At 45.8% G+C, this 19449-nt stretch overlaps 1 protein-coding gene across 3 annotated transcripts; it reads left to right on the top strand.

The window, feature by feature from the left end:
- The first annotated feature begins 1238 nt into the window (after nt 1–1238).
- On the top strand, nt 1239–19246 carry IRF6 (interferon regulatory factor 6). 3 transcript variants are annotated; one of them, XM_008516630.2, is made up of 9 exons: nt 1239–1323; nt 5361–5444; nt 6000–6176; nt 9840–10044; nt 11074–11202; nt 13422–13580; nt 14647–15039; nt 15725–15843; nt 16432–19246. In XM_008516630.2, the coding sequence occupies exons 3-9, from the start codon at nt 6003–6005 to the stop codon at nt 16654–16656; spliced, it is 1404 nt and encodes a 467-aa protein (XP_008514852.1). In that variant the 5' UTR covers nt 1239–1323; nt 5361–5444; nt 6000–6002; the 3' UTR covers nt 16657–19246. The 3 variants fall into 3 exon arrangements, with proteins under 3 accessions (XP_008514852.1, XP_008514843.1, XP_070447134.1); XM_008516621.2 differs by having other exon boundaries at nt 1263–1485; XM_070591033.1 differs by lacking the exon at nt 1239–1323 and adding an exon at nt 1966–2010.
- Nucleotides 19247–19449: the final 203 nt, after the last annotated feature.

A 19449-nucleotide genomic window follows, 5' to 3' on the forward strand; every position in this document is an offset into this window, starting at 1 on the left:
TCTTGGCATCATCTTCCCTCTATGCCTGTCTGTCTCTGTGTCCAACTTTCCCCTTTTTTATAAGGACACCAGCCATATGTGATTAGGGCCCATCCTAATGACTTCACTTTAACTTGATCAACTTTATAAAGATTATTCCTCCAAGTAAGGTCACATTCTGAGATACCGGATGTGGTAAGACTTCAACATCTGAATTTAGGGGGGATACAATTCAACCCACACCACCTCTCTTCCATGGTCTCTCACTCATTGTTTTAAACTCCAAAACCCAAGGACCCTGCTTATGCCCTTTCTTACTTGTGACAGCTCAGTGCTTCAGGGTCTCATATACAGGCACACAGCTGGCCATAAGCATGTACTCTACATGGACTGGGGTTCATGCAGAGGGAAAGGTGAGGGAACTCTCATCAAGCACCTTTTAAGGGACCTACAGGCCTTGAATTTCAGGTAATAAGAGGAGATATCTTATTCTGTGAGACACTGTCTATATTGGGACTTTTTACCCCGACACCAGTAAAAATTGCATGAATTTATACAACACTTGATAGGCCAAATACTGTTCCAAGCACTTTATATGAGGTAATTTACTGAATCCTCACAACACCCCTTTGAGGTGGATACTATTATTAACCTCATTCAACAGATAAACCGAGGACCAGAGAGCTTAAGAAACTTCCCCAAGTCTATAGTAACTGATGGAGTTGGGGTTTGAATCCCGATAGTTGGCCTCCCGATGAAAACGAGGGAACTATTATTCTCATTGTGTAGATGAGGAAACCGAAATCAAGAAGCTAAGTAATTCACCCAGGTAAGAGGCAGAGTAAAGGCAGAATTCCTGCCCTGGAAGCCACAGGGCTTCCCCCACTGGGGACCAAGTGTCCTGAGTCTCTTCCCCATATCCCACTCCACTCACGCACACCCCCGGGTAGTAGGGCCAATCCAGAATCTCTAAGCCCTTATTTGTGGTTAACTGTCTCCATACCGCAGGGTAATTATGTGGCGTGAAGGAAGGAAGCCACCCTCCCAATTTAGATCCGCCCAGTCGCTTCCAGGTCCCAAGACCACTAGCCCCAGGCTTAATGGGGTCTAGGCCAGAGTCTGGGAATTTTCTGAGCCCGGGTTAGAAGCGAGCGAGGGCGGTGGGGAACAGGATGGGCGGGGCTGGGCCGCTCGGGAACACAGAGTATCAGATTTCTCGCAACTTGCCAATCCGGAGCACGGGAGGGCGTGTCCACACCTGGGAGGCGTGGCCGGGCGGCGGAGGGGGCTGCGGCGTCCTGGGGCGAGGCGCTGACGTGAGCTCGGCACACCTGGGCCCGGCAGGTAAGGGCCGACGCGGGGCTGGGAGCGGAGCCCGCAGTCCCGACCTGCGCAGAGCCAGGTGTTGCTTGCCCAGCCGGTCGAGGAGCGCGGTGGCGACGGGTGATCTTAACTGGGGACTTGGTTCGGAGGGACGTCCGCTTCTGGTAGCCGGATTGAGGAAAGGTGGGGACGCCAACTTCTGGAACCTCACTTGAGGGAGGCGGGACACGCCCGCTGGTGGAGAAGGGTCCGCTCCAGAGTTTGTGGGGTTAGGAAAGCTTGCTTGGGGACATCTGTTTGCTTGGGGATACACTCTGGGGCTGGGTGCCTGTCGCCCTGCTGCAGGTAGCTTTTGGGCGGTCCTGGTCCTGGAGCGTGGGGCCCCTCCCGACCCCGCACTTCTGTCGACTCCCTTTCCTTCCCGGCCCAAAGGGAATGTGCTGCTCTCGGCCCCTACCCACCCACCGTGGGATAGAGCTAAGGCGCCCCCACTCCTTCGGTCTTACCAGCTCGCTGGGCCGCGGGCCCCTGTGTCCCAAAAAGGGGACTTCCCAGGCCCGCCGGGCCTTGGTCCCGGTGGGTGTTTTGGGACACTGAGGGTGGGGGTGGCCAGGAACTTTAGCCAATTTGTTTGTTTTCTCTCCTTGAATGTGTTTAGCACAGTCAGGCCCCTCGCCCTGGGCCTGGGAGACACCCATGGATTTCCAGGTAGTCAAGCTAGGTGCTGGGGAGGGTGGCGCCGGGCGTGGTTGCTCTGGGGGTGAGGCTCTTTTCGCCTGAAGGGGCTGGAGGGCGGGTGTGGAGAAAAGAGGAAAGTGTCTCAGGACTTGACTGGGAGGTCCTGGGTGCCCTCTTTACAGGGAGCCTGCCTTGTGGTGAAGGAGCCATCCCTGCCCCGACCCTGCTCCTTGTGGATGTCAAAAGTGGAAGCCAGGGAAGGGAGAGGGAAAAGGCGCTTGAGTTAGGGGTTGGTGAAGGCTAGTGCTGACCCAGGAGAGCAGTTTAGGGTTAGATGTATGTATAATGCATGACAGCAGCACTCAATACCCTGCAGCTCCCTCTCACCAGCCCCCAACTTCGATCCAGCGGGGAGGAAGGGGGTGAGAATTATGGCTAGAGGCCCAGAATTTACCCCTAAGCAGGGTTAACCTACATGGAGGACAGACTGGAAACTTGGAGGATGGCATTTCAGTTCCCTCCAAGGAGGAAGGGAAAAAGCAGGACCACCACAAAGGCCTGTCTGCCAGAAATGGAGGCTGTGCTTTACTCTGAGCAAAACCATTGACAACTGAATCTCGGCTTTAGGGTAGCAGTGCCCCTGGAAACTAGTCTAGGCAGGGGCTGCAGAGGTGGCAGTGGGAGTGTTGTAGAGGACCTGCTCGCTGGAATAGGGGTGTGAGAGAGGACAGTTAGTGCCTTGGGGAGGTTGAAAGTGTCCTTGCTCAATGCCCAGTGTAAGGGGAGTGGATGGGATGGCATCTTTGTTCTTTGGCTGCTTAAATACCTGTTGGAGACACAGGCCTTGATTTCGCTGATAGCCAGAGCTGAGTTCGACCAGGCTAAGGTTGTTCTGTGGGCATTGGGATTTGGGTGGTAAGAAGGTTTTGAAAGAGAACTCTGATTTAGGTGTGCTTGAGGGTGGCTGTCGTGCAGTCTCTTCCCTAACCACTTCATTTGTCCTCCATGCTGCGGGGATCTTTGCGGATGTTTTGGTTTACTCTCTTAGTGTCTAGAAGAAAGGAGGGACTTGGAAGGCAGAGTGCAGTGGCAGGAAGCAGTTCGGCACTCTGACTCTGGAGTGTTGGTCTAGGCCTCAGATAAAGCACTTAACTTTTCTGTGCCTCAGTTAACCCAGCTGTAAAATAGGGATGATGATAATAACATTGCCAGATTATGAGGATGAAATCAGATACGTTTAGCAAAACTGCATGTAAAAACTATAAAGCCTATGTAGATACAGAGGGTTGTTGTTATCATGGTCTCATCAGCTGAAGGCCGTCATCTTTTATCACCAAGAAATGTCATAGCTCCCTGTGGCTAAAAAAATACTCGTAGGTTTTTTTTTTTTTTACATTATAAATTGAAACATATCATTGTATGAAAATGTGAATCATATATAAAAGTATATAGGCAAGTATAAAATTCACCCATAATCCTATCACTAGGTAACCATTACGAATATCTTGTTGCATTGGTATATTATTTCTTTCCCTTTTTAAATTCTGTGTATGTGCCTATGTACTCAAGTGCAGGTTATGTTACGAGATGGAGGTGCTGCTATACAGTCAATACTGTACGCTGCATTTCCCCCCTTTATATTGTAAATGTTTCCCAAAGTCCAATAAAAATTCTTCAGATGCCCCATTGTTAATGGCCGCCTAATACTGCGGCCTGTGAATGTGTAATTAGCCATTTTCCTCTGTTATTTCGGTTGCTTCCCATTTTTCCCTCTCTGCCTGTTTTTGGAGTCTTCGTTACTGAGTGGCGGGGGCGAGGGGGGGATCTTGGCTTACTTTCAGAAGGTGGAGAGGGTTAGCAGTGATGGAGGTGGGGAGTGGAGGAGGTCAGGCTGGGGCGGGGTTGCTCTTGGGTAGTGCCATCTTGGGAGAACGCCAAGAGCCCAGGTCTCTAGATCCTAATCATCCATCTCTATGGGTGGCTGCTTCTCCTTCCCCATCACTAGGTGCAGTTCCTTATATTGACCTGGTTGCTTTAATTTTTTTTTGTTGGGCTATGGATCAACTAGAATAAGCCGTTTTCTTCAAAGTCCACGATCCGTCAAGAGGTGAATTTCACGTGTCTGACAGGCCCAGACACAGGACTTAGCAGTATTGCAATAGAAATTCACGAAAGCCCCTCGCTAGGTTGATGGGTTTGCTGCTTATTTCCCTATTCTTTTCGTCCTCCCCTGGGCCCATCCCCCTTCCAGTAGGCTAGGACTGAGGAGGAGAAGGTAGAACTCGCCCTTGGGACAATATGCATTCCCTCCTCCATATAAGGTAAACGTTCTCTGTGGTTTGGTGGTTTGACGTGCTGCCCTACAAAACAACCTAAACCAAGGCCAAGAGCGTGGGGGTGGGGGGGTGCGCTTGAATGCTGCATGCCAACCTCACCTGCCCACTGTGAGCTGTGCTCCCAGGGGGAAGGTTTCAGTTGCAGGACTTGGTAATTGGGTCAGAAGGCTCAGGTGAGAGCAGGTCCTGCCTTGCTCTTAAAGTGCCAGAGGCTGAAGTGGGTTTGGGTTTTTCCCATCTTTTGGGAATCCGGCTGGGGAAAGAAGAGGTGTTGGGGGCCACCCACTCAGTGAAGCTCCTCCGAGTGGGAGCCTTTGGCTGACTCAACTGGTTTGGTTTCTGAACCACCATCCAGGTGGGGATCTTTCTGGGTGTGAAAGTGACTTTATCATTCTTTCCTCCTAAGGCCATTGTGGGGCTTGAGCAGTTCCAATGTGGATTTCTTCAGGGAGTCTGATGAAAACATTGAGCTTTCCCGTTTAGTAACTAACATAGTGCTTGACACACAGTAGCGATGAACAAATATTTGTTGAAAGAATGCTATTTTGCTGGTGTCCCTTCTCACCTTAAGTAAAAACAAGAGATAAGAACACCAAAAAATCTAAACACAACATCTCAGGCAGACAATTCTCCAGTGACTGATTTTTCCTTCAGGCACCCAATCTGAGCAGGCCTTTGTCTCCTGCTGTGAGTGCTGGCTGCTGCCTAATGTTATCTGCTATGCCCGTGTATTTTTATGAGGATCAATTGCAGACTTTACCCAGGCTGGCTCCTGCAACCAATCAGTTCACTCCAGCCTCTGTGGGGAGATAAACAGACCTAGGTGAGGAGGCTGTCCTGGCAGTAGAGGACATGTCTTATGGCTCTTTTTAGGACTCTAGGGCTAGGAACTGTGGTATTTAATTATTCTAGGGCTTCTGAGCTTTACTAGACTCAGTTGCAGCCAAGGGTTCTCAGAGCCTTTGTCTCCAGTGTTACCAGCCTTCTCCGAGACCCTGGATTGTCCTGTGGATAACCAGCTCAGACCCACTTTTCTTGGTACAGAATCTTTGGGTGGCCCAGAGAAAGGAAAGCTGACTGAAGGCCCAGCTGTTCAGATCCCTGTGGATACACTGCCTGCTCATCTATGTAAGTGAACACTTTGGAACCAAACTCACCCTTGGCCTACTTCTCTCACCAGGGTGGTGTCATTTCTTGCTAACATATTCCCATTTGCCTTTAGTTGTCTATATAAAGAAAGCGTGCTTCAAGTTCTTGCCTGTATCCTTGCTGTTTCCGTAACTTTTTTTTCTTCTCTCTGCTGAGATGAGATTGAAAAGAGCAATTTCCCTTCTCTTCCAAAGCCCTTGGTACTTCAGGAAGGACTGTGTTCCAGCAGGGATGACATCATCTTTTTACTTTTCTGCTTCAGGATTTAAATAGAAGAAATGTGATCTACTTACATGATAAGTCTGATTTGGCTAGAGCATGAAGTATAAATGGCTTTGGACTAGGAATCAAAAGAACCTTTTAACCTCTTCTTTTTTTTCCCCACCTGGCACAGTTTATTCCCATATTTAGTTTCTTTGCTGTAATCTAATGAAACTGTAGCTCTATCATACGGGAACAGGGGCTGGGAAAAGTTCCCAGTGGCTGGCCTAATTCTCCTGTTCTCCTCACTTCTCCTCCCTCCCCCCAACCCAGATCATGGCCCTCCACCCCCGCAGAGTTCGGCTGAAGCCCTGGCTGGTGGCCCAGGTGGATAGTGGCCTGTACCCTGGGCTCATCTGGCTACACAGGGACTCCAAACGCTTCCAGATTCCCTGGAAGCATGCCACCCGGCACAGCCCCCAACAAGAGGAGGAAAATACCATTTTCAAGGTAAAGGAATTTTTCGCCATCTGACTTGAAATGTTTTCCAATTCTCTCAGGCCTTTTTGGTTTTTTGTTCTGTTTTCTGTTTTGGCATGAGAAGTATACTCGATCCAAAATGCTGATGCAACTGAGAGAATGTTTATGAGGGGGTGCCCAAACTTAGCAGGCATAGTAATCTCTCTTGTGCTGGCATGTTTCTATAATGGTTGAGGCCATTTATTCTTCCCCATTGGTTGAAGGTACTCAACTCACATCCCAAAGGATCCCAGGTGTGGTTTGCTGAACTCTTGTAAGTGATTGTCTTGATGTGGTTCCAAAAGCTCCCAAGGGTCAGTGTCAACTCTTTCTCTTCATTCACTCTAGGCTCTTGCTGTGAAGAGAGGTGCTTGGGCCTGGGAATGGCTATCTAGACCAGGACGAAACCATGGAGTGTTAGCAGGCTCCTAAAATAGCCTGTTGGTTGGGTATAAAGGGCACTCCACAAGTGTTTCTTTTTTATATTAAAATTGTTTTCCCTATTCATAACCACTGCTTAGAAATTAAAGGAGATTTAATTACCAGTTTTTATTCTATAAATACGTTTTCTTAAATAAAAAATAGCTTTCAGTTATTTTACTTAACTGAAAACAAGATTTAATCACATGGCATTGTGCAAAATGTAAGTGAAACCAAAACTTGACTTAAGACAGAAGTAGGTGGGAAGCTGGTTGCGGGAAGGGGTGTTGTGTGGTTTGTAACTCTGGAGCCTGGGCCTCTGCGCCAGACCAACTTCTCTGTGCTGCTCAGTCTTCCATCTCATGAAGAGCTTTAGTTCCTGCGCCCCCAAGACACAGAAGTGAGCTTATCCTTTTCTTCCCTGACTATAAGCTGGAAGTCAGAAGTGAAATCCAGTCCCTACCCTGGGCATCTCAAGATTGATGCCCCACGTTCTTGCTGAGTTTGGATCAGGAAAGGTGGGCTCACTCCTCAAAGGAGAGCCACCCTCGAGATGTTTCCCACTCAACTCAGTTAAGTCAGGTGTAGAGACAAGAGGTGGAGAGAAAATTGGCCTCAGAGTACATAGAAAGAAAGTAAATGTGCTTTTAATTTAAAAAATAAGTAATGATATAAAAGTGATAAGAGAAACATCTGAAAACCACCAATTATGGGAGTTGGCATTCAGTGGGGGATGAGCCTGTCTTGGGCCAGCTGGCTTCTTGTGTGGCCTTGGTCTGAAACAGGACTTGATGTTGAAGTGTTGGTGGTGGCTGGCCATGGGGAAGAGGCTGGTTCCTGAAAGCCCCACTCACAAGAGCGATCTGTTTGCTTAGGGCTTGAGGAAAAGCTGGCTGTGGGAAGCTGCTTTGTCGTATTTATATCTGTATATCCATTTTCAGAATGCTAAGGGAGGGCCTTGGAAGTCAGGAGAAGAGTGACGGTGCTCTCACAGATCCCAAGCTCTGACAGGCCTTTGGCAGGATATGCGGGGTGGGGGAAACAGCACTAGCCTTAAATGGGTGCCTGCTCCATAGCCTAAGTCCATTATCTCATTTAATTCTCAACAGCTCTGTAAGGGAGGTGTTACCTTATGATGTAGATGCAGAAACAGTCTTAGAGGAGCTAAGTAACTTGCCAAAAATCACATAGCCTATAAGTGGTGGGACCAGGATTCAAACCCAGGCCTATCTGCTCCCTTATTATCATGCTGCCCCTTCTGACCGGGAATTGGAAGACCTGGCTTCAAATCCTACTACCATCAATTGCGTATGTGGTTTTGGGCAAGTCACATAATCTCTTTGGGCTTTAGCTTCCCCTAGTAAAATGAGGATGAAAGCAGTCTTGCCTGCCTCATAGGACTGTTGTGAGAATTGAGTGAAATAATGAATGAAAAGGGACTTGTACCACAAAAATGCAGAAGTTATTTCCATTTAGGAAGACAAATAAGGACCTGCACAATGACCAGAATCTTTCAGAAACAAGACTCAGAATGGCTTTGAACAAGTAATGTTTATAAATTACAATGATTGCCATGTCGTGGGTACTGTCCTCTGTGCCGCCTGACTCGGCCCTGGGTAAGGGCTGTGTGATAAGCAGAAAGGTGGGGCTGTGGTTCTGGGTTAGTCTGGTTGCTTTCCTTTGAAGGGCAGGGATTTAGGGAGCCACAGAAATTTGCAGACCTCTGCCAAAGTCAGCATAGCCGAAGCCGGCTGGGTGGGGCCAGAGTGGAGTGGGTGCAGAGGATCAAACAAAAGAAGGGAAAATGTGGCGAGGCAGCAGCCAGGTACCACTAAGTAACTGGAGATGTGCCTCTCAGATGCTAGGGACCAGTGAATTTGACATCCCCTATAGGGGGTTAGATGGAATGAAGCCTGCTAAGCCACCTAGGGCAGCACAGCTTTGTCTAACCTCTTCATTCCACACTGCAAACAAATAGAGGAGCCAAGTCTGAGAAGATGGTAAGAAGTGAGTCTGAATTGGATGAGAAGGATTTAGATTAGCTATGGAAGAAACTTCCTCATGATTGTGAGGCTTTGCAGGGAGTGACTGAGGGAGATCAGAAATCTCAAAGAAGGGGCAGAAAAATTCCATTTCAGCTTGAGGAAGAAGTCTATGGGCAGGAGCAGAGGCAGGAGCAGAGGCATGTGATATGCCCTCTTGGCTTGAACAAGTTGGTGTCTGCTTCCTGATCTTGAGTACTCCATTAATGATATGCCCCCTTTTTGCATCAGAACATACATCACACTCCTGAAGAAAGCTTAGAGGTCTGAGAATTTGTTAGCACTGAGGGAGAATGGATATCTGGTGAGCAGAGACAGAAGTGCCTGTTAGACCTGGAAGTCGGGCTGGGTTTCTACTCCGTCCTCTATTGCTGAGGACCTTGTCTACCATTGGAGCAGCCTGGGTTGTCCTTTTCCTCATTGGGGAAGCTACGTTGTTCCCCTTGTCTGGGAAAGCACCGTGAGTTTCCATAAGTGAAAACCAGAGAGGAGCATCCAAAGTGGTTTTAGCCCATCCATCAGCCACTGATGTTTCCAGCAGAATGTTTCTAATCAAGTGGGAGTTTGACGAAATAGGGAAAGGAAGGGGGTCTGGGTTTATAAGGAGGTTTATATGAGGCCCTCAGCCAGTGGGGCAAGCTGAACCCTCAGAGTGTACTTCCTATCGTCCTACAGGCTGTTACTCTTTTTTTATGCATCAGATTAAAGACTGAAGGGGGTAGGGAATAGCAAGGCCAAAATCTTTATATCATATGTCATTTCCCTTTCTCTTATTATTATATAAGTAACTCATGTCAAAAACAAGTAAGCCAAAAAAAAAAAAAAAATTTTACCCGAAATCATGCTATCCAGAATTACCATTAGCATTTTGGTGTGTATTTTTTCCAGAATTTTCTTTATTTTCACCTCTTCATTATAGCCTTTGTAGTCTTGACAGGTGGTGCTGGTACCTCTTGAGATAAAGCTCCTCTTTTCAAAAGATTGTGTTTGCATATGGCTTAATTTCCCTCAGGCTCTGCCTTGCCTGGTCCTACAGGCAGTGTTTCCTGCTACAGTCTCTGTAAATTGGAATTGGGATGGTGGGGCCGTCAGACAAGGGTGTGTGTATATGTCCATCCATATGAGAGAGGGTGAGCACACTTTGCAGTTTCTGGGCAACAGCAGACACTCACTGTAATTTCCTATTCCTCAGGCCTGGGCTGTGGAGACAGGGAAGTACCAGGAAGGGGTGGATGACCCTGACCCAGCTAAATGGAAGGCCCAGCTCCGTTGTGCTCTCAACAAGAGCAGGGAATTCAACCTGATGTACGATGGCACCAAGGAGGTGCCCATGAACCCAGTGAAGATATATCAAGTGTGTGATATCCCCCAGCCTCAGGGGTCGATCATTAACCCAGGTGAGGCCCCAGCTGCTCGGGAGAAGGTGGATGGTCTGTCAGGTTGTAGGCTGGACTCTTAAAGATAAGATAGTCGACTTGAAAATCGTTTGGCTTACAAAGACTGGTGAAGCAAGTAAGCCTTTCGCTAAGAAGGACCCAGAGAACAGAAGCTGTAGACTTGGCAAAATCATCTTGCTTACTTAGGGGAATAGTTACTAGCTTGATCGCTTAAAGCATTAGAAAGTGTAGAGTTCTACTGTAAAAATTGCTTCCCTCAAGACTCAACACTGAGAGGAGAGGCGGGGTGGTTTAGAAGAAGGAGGAATTAAAACTTAGAGTGTTTGAGTTCTAAACCTGGCTCTTATCACTTCACTACTTGTGGAACATTGAATCAAGTTATTTGACCTCTTGAGCCTCAGTGTCTTCAACTGTAAAATCTGGGCTCTCATCTTTCCTGTCTATTTCAAAGGCTATTGTAAGATCAATTGACATGATATGTAAAAGCTATTAAGTTCTCTTTATAAAACGTTGGGTGGTTGATCATTTAGTTTGAAGGATACCTGTGCTAAGAGAATACCACCTGATCCTCCTAGTTACCCAGGGCTTAACAAGTACCAACTAAGAGCCAGATAATTTAGACTTGTCCTCCAGTGAATCCAGTGAGGCCTTGCCATGAGGGAAGCATCTCCTCACATTAAGCTTACAAGGAGAAAAGTTGGTGTCCTTGAGTCCTTGAAAGGGACGCTAATGTGTAGGAAGAGCTTTAGAGTGGAAATTAAGAGATTTCTAGGAGAAGAAAGTCAGGTCTGCAGCTCCTGGATAGGGGAGGTGAAGACAGCTTACATTAGGGCTCTGTAAGAGGAATTAGAACCAGAAGTTAATACACCCTGTGTTCCCACTCTGATTGGCTAGGGTGTTGAGGGTGCAAACTGCATCTGAGAGGCCTCTGTGCTAGCAGTCCCCAGTTTGTATACTGGGACACCTAGAGGGATGACAGAGCAACCTGAGCAGCTCATGTGCAGGCTTGTGTGTTGGTTTCTCGGGTAGGATCCACTGGGTCTGCTCCTTGGGATGAGAAGGATAATGATGTGGATGAAGAAGATGAGGAAGATGAGCTTGATCAGTCACAGCACCATGTTCCCATCCAGGACACCTTCCCCTTCTTGAACATCAATGGTGAGTGGGAGCAGTGGGTATAGAAGGATGAGGAGTATGTAAGGGGCTTTGATCTTGCAACTGCTGACCCCTCAGCCACGACTGCACTGGGAATAGTGACCAGGCCATGTGGCCAGGCTGCTGGTCTATTAGCAAGTAGGGGTCATAGGCAAGGGAATTCCGCTGGCCCAGTTATCCCAGTGGGGTGGCTTTTAGGCATAGAGAGCATCTTCTAAATCTTATGTGATAATTTAGAGAAATTAAAATTTAAATTCATTCTCAGTCCCACATACAGATACATTGGCTGTTATAAATTTTGCTGATTTCCTTCAGGCCACATGCAGACATCATTTTCATGAATTGTAGGCAAACTCTTCTGCTATTTCCCTTGGTATAAATTTATTGTGTCATTTTCTTAACAGAGACTACTCTGCTAAGGCTGTATCATGGGAAACTTGTGGTTTCTATAGCTCTAAATACTCCGATAGAATTTATCTGCAAGAGACTATTCTTTAATAACTTTTTGAACTCAGTTTCCCAGGAAAAATGAGTTTAGAGGTTAGAAGGTCACTGTGGGCCAGAGCATGTCCTGAATCTCCCATTGCACATTCTGAGGATGCCCAAACCCAAGGTGAATGCTCTTCTGCAGCATCTTCACTTGACCTGCCACTGAAATGCTCCTAGTCAAATGACATGCATTCAGTTGAGCAACTTTTCACTTACCCTTCTAGTTCTAGCTGGTTGCTATTGGCCAAATGAGATACTTGTGCCACATAGAAAATTTTAGTATATCAAGATGATTCTTTAGGATTTTGGAGTACTCTACTCTAGTTGGTGTGCTCACCTTCGAGAATCAGGAAATGACACTTATCATCTGTCCAGTTGCCCTCCTTCACTTACCCTGCCATTTACGTCTTTGCAACTAAGTGATGAGTAAAGAAAAATACCGAGTTCTTTCAGGTCAATATTGCCACATGTTACATTCCCACTGAGTGAAATTTTAAGAATTAGACATCTGGAAATGTGGGATCCTTTCCCAAATCCTTGGCTGAATCATTCTGTTATTCTCACCTCTTGAAAGGATGCAGCCTATTTGCAGATCCTGATTTCCTGTTTCTGTTCATATTATTAAACCTAGTGTTGTGTGGCCTTATGTTATGGGCCACCATGGATCCTTTTTGGAAAGATGTGGGACATATATTAAAAACAAAAATGTGAAATAGGGTACATAGACTTAACCAGACTTATACACAGGGGTCAAAGAAACAACCTCTGTGATTTCAGAGCTGTTGCGGCAGAGGAAGAATTGTTGAAAAATAGATGCTTAAGATGTGAGGCCAGGAGGAGAGATCTGTAGACTTTGGAGCAAGTCAACTTTGACAATAGCAAGGAAATAGGATGGGTTTTTCACTCTTTTATTTTTATTTATTTATTTATTTACTTTTGGTGAGGAAGATTGGCCCTGAGCTAACATCTGTGCCAATCTCCCTCCACTCTGTATGTGGGACACTGCCACAGCATGACTTGCCAATCAGTGTGTAGGTCTGTGTCTGAGATCCAAGCATGTGAACCCAACCATTGTGCCACTGGGTGGCCCCATTCACTCTCTTTTTTCAAAGCTTTAATTGGATACTTTTGAAGAAACAATACTCGAATGTGGTTTAAAATTCATAATGGTACAAAACAGTAATCAGTTGAAAAGTTTTCCTTCCATCCTGTCTCTGAACCTCCCAGTTGCTTCCCTGGAGGAAACAGATCGTTCCAGGTTCTTGAGTATCCTTCTAGATGTTTTATGCATGTAAAAGTATTTGTTTTTAATGAAATTTCTATACATTAACACTTACTTGAAGCTAATTAAGTAATTCACTTGAGTTCATTTTATGGAAGACAACTAGCTTCCACTTAATTGCTTGGCTCAAATTTTGCAACTGGGAACCTTTTATTCGTGCTCATTCTAATTTAACCCCAGAGAAAACTCACTCGTCTATCTGTTAATCTTCTGCAAATGCAGGTTTTTCAGAACTGGGAGTTTATGGGAGAACTAATATGATTAGGAAGCAGAAGCAGGGGAACCTTATTTCTTATTGTGCTAGTTGTGGGAATCTTGGATGGGTTGCCATGCTGAGTCATGGTCCAGTGTTTGACTAACATCTATTGACTCTGTTAGGTTTTAGAGCCTCAGACCAAGAGCTGTGCATATGTGGTGCCCCCGCCTGCTCACCCACATCCTTCTGTTCTAGGTTCTCCCATGGCACCAGCCAGTGTGGGCAACTGCAGTGTGGGCAACTGCAGCCCTGAAGCAGTGTGGCCCAAAACTGAACCCCTGGAGATGGAAGTACCCCAGACACCTATACAGCCCTTCTATAGCTCTCCAGAGCTGTGGATCAGCTCTCTCCCAAGTAAGTGAGACTTGAACTTTCCAGCTGGGTCTTCAGCTCCTATTATAGTCACTTTCCTGCTCCACCTTCTGCTTCCATTTCTTTGTCACATATAGAAATGACCTGTCCTACAGGCGGCTTCCGTGTCTGGTTCCTGGCTGGCTGATGAGTCACCAGGGAAAAATAAAGAAACATTAGCCTATACCTACTTGCCCATGGGGATACTCTGATTGGTTGCAGCTCTAGGTTACTCATCTCTTGGGTGGGTGGAAGGCCTGGGTTTATCAGTTTGAGTAGGGGATTTGGGGACAAGGTCAGTTGTCAGAAAGGGAGGTTAATGGCTATGGATTTGGTCATGGAGGCTCTTGGATTTCGAGGGGCTTGAGGACCAAGAGAAAATCTCTTTCTGAATTGGGGACAAATTGATGTCAATGAAGAATCAATGTCATTGCCCCATCTCCCTTTCTTCCCCATCTTCCCATACTACACATGGTGGGGGGTATGAGTGCTAGAATTTTGTCCAAGAGGCTAAAAGCTTTGATAAGACCTATAGGATTCAATGGAGACTTGCTGAGTGAAAATTTACTTTGCTATGAACTATGTTCTTTAATGATATATTATTAGAACAGGTCCACAGTATGTGCTCATGTGTGTAATTTTCAGAAAGATGATTTGATATTTCTTCTTGTTCCTCTGGTTTCTTTAAACAGTGCTCCAAAAATGAGACATAAACGATATACCTTAGTTTTTAGCTTCTTTCAATGAATATTGATGTGAAGACTCAGCCAGTACGAAATGAGGAGAGCGGGACCCAGAAGTTTGCTTGGAGAAATTCTAGCCTTAGGGTGTGGTGATTGAGTAGAGATAGTATAGATAGACCTTGAACTGTTTGCTTCATGGCAGCCTTTTGAGTGAATATTCCAGGGCTATGTTGATGTCTCCCTTTATTACAGGAAGGATAACTATGGCAGTAGCCTTCCTGAATGCTGGTTGAAAGGTGGCTTGATCTTGATGGAATTGCGTGAGTCTTAGGGATGGACAGGCAGAGGAACAGAGAAGGACTCTCACTATCTTCTCTCACTTGCAGTGACTGACCTGGACATCAAGTTTCAGTATCGTGGGAAGGAGTATGGGCAGACCATGACTGTGAGCAACCCTCAGGGCTGCCGGCTCTTCTATGGGGACCTAGGTCCCATGCCTGACCAGGAGGAGCTCTTTGGTCCCGTCAGCCTGGAGCAGGTCAAGTTCCCAGGTCCAGAGCATATCACCAATGAGAAGCAGAAGCTGTTCACCAGCAAGCTGCTAGATGTCATGGACAGAGGACTGATCCTGGAGGTCAGCGGTCACGCCATTTATGCCATCAGGCTGTGCCAGTGCAAGGTGTATTGGTCTGGGCCATGTGCCCCATCGCTTGTTGCCCCCAACCTGATTGAGAGACAAAAGAAGGTCAAACTATTCTGTCTGGAAACATTCCTTAGTGGTGAGTCTTTTTTCAGAAGGTTGATGGTGGGAACTGCTCCTTCGAAGTACGTCTTCCTCCTTTTCTGTCTCTGGAAAGATCTTAACCAAAAAACTTCTTGAAGTCAAGATGGAAGAGAACCTTGGTTCTGAAAAATGAAAGTGACCTGGGTAACAAAAAGGGTTGTTCTGCTCCAAAGCCATGTACTTGGAAGCCATTTTTAAGTTGGCTTTGACTCCTTTAGTGGCAGAAGAGGGAGACAGTCTTGTCATTACCCTTCACATGCTACCAGCTTATCCTTAACTTTGGAAAGTGACCTTGTTCATCATAATCAGCAACATATATACTTTTCCCATCTGGGAAATATCTGAGTGGTGAATTCAAGCAGACAGATTTAGGGAGAGCACTGAGATGTGAATTTTACAATGTGGTTTGAACCCCAAGTCTTGTTCAATGATGTCCAATAGAATCCTCTGAAAAGATGAAAATTTTCTATATTTGCGTTGTCTAGTATGGTAGCCACTAGCCACAGGTGGCTATTGAGCATATAAATGTGACTAAGGAACTATTTAATTTTAATTAATTTAAATTTAATGGCCACGTGTTGTGGTTAGTGGCTACCATATTGGACAGCATAGACGATGATATTTACTGAGTGGATATGGAATAACTCAGTACACCAAACTTACTCTTCCACCTTCTGCAGATCTCATTGCCCACCAGAAAGGACAGATAGAGAAGCAGCCACCATTTGAGATCTACTTATGCTTTGGAGAAGAATGGCCAGATGGGAAACCCCTGGAAAGGAAACTCATCTTGGTTCAGGTGAGGAGATAAGGATGTGTCAGCGACTCTTTGCCTTTTTACCAGTGCTTTAGCCACTAGTTCTGGGGTTGAGCCATGAGTGAGGACCCATCAGCCTGTGTGGATTTTAATCCCATTAGATGGAGTAACAGACTCAAGCTTTGTACACTCTTTACAGTAAGACCATGATGGAGAATATAAGCTCTTCAAGTGGGTGACTGATGTAATGGGGACCTTATCTTTCATTTTCTTACTGACATTAGAATCTTCCTGAAACCTAACAGGATATGATCCTTTCTAGCTCTTTTAGAAAAACCCTTTGAGTTTCTTTTAAGAACCTAACCTTATGCTAGGAAATGGCAGCAAGACCACTGGGTTTGGCCCCTGGATTTGTGCAACGACAGGCAATAGATGAAATTTGGGTAAAAGTCTTGTAGAGTGAACCTTGGTAGAATTGTCCAGAAAGATGAAGGCATATCCTATATCTAGACATTAGAGTAGGGGGCTTCCCCAGGGCCTCAATGGTCCTTCCTTTAATCTTGTGTCCTTCCCGCTGTTTAAAAATACCTTTTCTTCAGTGCATACCTGTGTGCTCTGTGTCCTGAACAGGTCATTCCAGTGGTGGCTCGGATGATCTACGAGATGTTTTCTGGCGATTTCACACGATCCTTTGACAGTGGCAGTGTCCGCCTGCAGATCTCAACTCCAGACATCAAAGATAACATTGTTGCCCAGCTGAAGCAACTGTACCGCATCCTCCAAACCCAGGAAAGCTGGCAGCCCATGCAGCCCACCCCCAGCATGCAGCTGCCCCCTGCCCTGCCGGCCCAGTAGTTGTCAATGCCGTCTTCCTTCTCTTTTTTTACATTATTGTACATATGGTTATTTTTTATTATTCAGATTTAACCAGCTTTAGGACCTCTCTTCCTTCTAACAATGTTAGTAGTCTGACTCTCCAAATATGCCTAGCTTTTAAAGTTGATTTAATTTATGGAGAAATCGCCCTTTGTACTTTCCCTTTTTTAAACCTCCCAACACTAGTCTAATGTAGTAGAAGGAGATTTGGCCTGGGAGTTTGGACACCAGGGTTCTAGCTGCAGCTTGGCTTCCAATAGTGTGACCTTGAGCCAAGTCATTTAACCGCTGGGCTTCAGATTCATCACTGTGAAGTGAAGGGGTTGGAATGATGCCCAAAATTGCATCCATCTTTAAAACTCTGATTTGATGACTACATTCTACTTGTATAAGGCAAAACTGCCTGGAACAGAACCCTTCTGCATTGTTCTTGTACCACATTTTTTTCTTGGCTTTCATTAAAGTTCCCTCAAGCACTGATTTGTCCAGGATTGATCTCCGTTTGACCTGTTTTGCTAGTATAGTAAGTTGGCTCCCTGATGGGGGAAGTGAGAGGGAGGAGAGCTGGCTGGTTGCTTAGGAACCAAGCCAGATATCTAAATAGAAATAGGTGCCAAAGTCTGAAAGTCACCTGGCCTGTGGAGTAAAAGCTCATAAATTGAGCTTCTAATGGGAAGCTGTTGACATAGAAGGCCTAGGGATTCTGTAGAAGAATTGGCTGTCAGGTGTTTACCTTGCCACCACTCAGATAACCACTGTGTGTGTGTGGTAGATGAGGGTATATGACTCCGTAGTAGCCTTCAGAGAGGATAGAGCTCTCTTCTTATTTTCTTCTCTGAGGAAGACCTGAGAGTCAGCTGGGCATCTAAGATAAACATCTCTAAAAGGGACAGTTCTTCCTGGTTTGGAGACTTTTACAGTCTTCCTGTCATTTAGATTTTTTGCAGTTGGGACAAAAGGGATATTGAATGTGTTAAGGCCAAGGTAAGGAAGGGCTGGGCAGTGCTTTTCTGGAAAAGGCTCACCTAGTACAAACCTGCTTGTCTCCCTTCCTAGTGGAGGGTATGAACAATTAAGGTGAAGAGTGGTGTAGAACATTGCAGCTATAGCTGCTATGAACTGGTCTTCTCTATTAACTTTTGCTTGGTGCCTGACTCTTTTGCCCCCCCCCCCTTTATTTTTTAAAGATGAAATTATACATAATTTAAACTCCAAGATCTAAATGGAAAACAAGATGCTGATCTCTGGTTGCAGGCCCCAATCCTCTTGAGAACTGATGCCTATTTGTGCCAGGCCATATTAAGAAAGTGCATATCTAGTCTGATACCCTTAAACCAAACCACCTCCTACTTGCTACTGAAGTTGGTCTAGCTGTATTTCAAAAACTATAGCTCAGCTCAGTCACAGGCAGCAGTGGGACTTATTTATTTAGAAGGCTTAAGCCATGGTTTTAGGGTCTTTAAGGCACCTGGTGGAATCTGCTGTTACTAAAGTATGACCAAGAGAAATCTGAGTAAAGGTCAGGCGCTCAGCTCTGAGCAGAAGTTGGGCTTTATAAACCAGAAAACATGCAAGGTATAGAAACTTGACGTTTTTTGGTCATTTTGTTGAGTGGGTGAAGTGAGGGATTTGGTTTTGATGTTTGGCTGTCTCTGTCTGTATCTGCATAGCTCAAAGTTAAAAAGAACCCACTGTAGATAAATTGGGAGGGCAACTGTTGGATCTGGGCTGGTCCCTCTCCCTTATTCTGTAAGATGCTAACAACCAGGCTGTCCATCTGGATGGGGGCCTAGATAATGGAAGCTGGCAAAGCGTGTTGAAAATAGCATTCTGAATGCCAAGAAGGATCAAACTTTTAGTATATGACTTTTAGTGAAAAGTTTATGAACACGTTGCAGGAAGGGATGAGCGATTTTACGTGGTCTTAACTAGATAACAGTTTCTTGTTTTTTTAATCTTTCAGAACTCTGGGAGAGTGCACGCAGGGCTCTCCACTGATAGCCATCAGTGCTCCTTCTCTGGTTTTGATGGGTAGACACCAGGTGTCCTTTCTTGGAGACTCAGCCTGCTATCTCCTTTGGTGGCTACAACACTCACTCTCTTGGTGTCTTCTACTTCCTTGCCTTCACCTTGCTTAACACTGGGAAGGGAGTTAGTTGGTGTCACTGGCTCTTCTTTTTCTTCTTTGTCCACCCCACCAAACTAGATTAGCTCAAAATTAAAAAGAAGCTACTGTAGGTAAATTGGGAGGGCAAGTGTTGGATATGGGCTGGTCCCTTCCCCACATAATTAAGTCCCTGGTTATATGTTGCCATAACACCCTATACTTCTTTCAGAATAATCAATTCTCTTGTAATTACTCAGCATCTGTGTCCTGTTTGACTACAAATTTGCTGAAGGTAGGGACTGTTTGTCTAGACTTTGCTTCCAGCTTTTAGTACAGTGTCTGGTACATAGTATGTTCTCAAATATTTTTTAGAATGAATGAGCTAAATAAGTCTTTCATTTTAGGGATTTATTGCTAACCACCCTGGGAAAATCAAATAAATAAATATGGGCAAGTATAAAATTAGTTTCTAGTCTCTGTTTCCCTCTCTGAGCTAAGAACCAACGTTAGACTGGAAGTCCCTACAAGCTGGTCCTCCTTCCAGGCTGGCCCCATCTTTACTCCACAGTTGTCTCCTTTCACAGTCTGAAGATATCACCAACATAGAGCCAGGAGTGAAACCTCCGGGGTAGCTGCCCACAGTTCCCTAAGCCTCTGCCCTGCCC

Source organism: Equus przewalskii, chromosome 23 (genome assembly GCF_037783145.1).
Source record: "Equus przewalskii isolate Varuska chromosome 23, EquPr2, whole genome shotgun sequence".
Lineage (NCBI taxonomy): Eukaryota > Metazoa > Chordata > Mammalia > Perissodactyla > Equidae > Equus > Equus przewalskii.

Coding starts and splice junctions, on each gene's coding strand:
- IRF6 (XM_008516630.2), top strand. CDS start 6,003: ATGGCCCTCCACCCCCGCAGAGTTCGGCTGAAGCCCTGGCTGGTGGCC. Junction 10,045..11,073: donor GGGGTCGATCATTAACCCAG/GTGAGGCCCCAG, acceptor TTTCTCGGGTAG/GATCCACTGGGTCTGCTCCT. Junction 15,040..15,724: donor TCTGGAAACATTCCTTAGTG/GTGAGTCTTTTT, acceptor CACCTTCTGCAG/ATCTCATTGCCCACCAGAAA.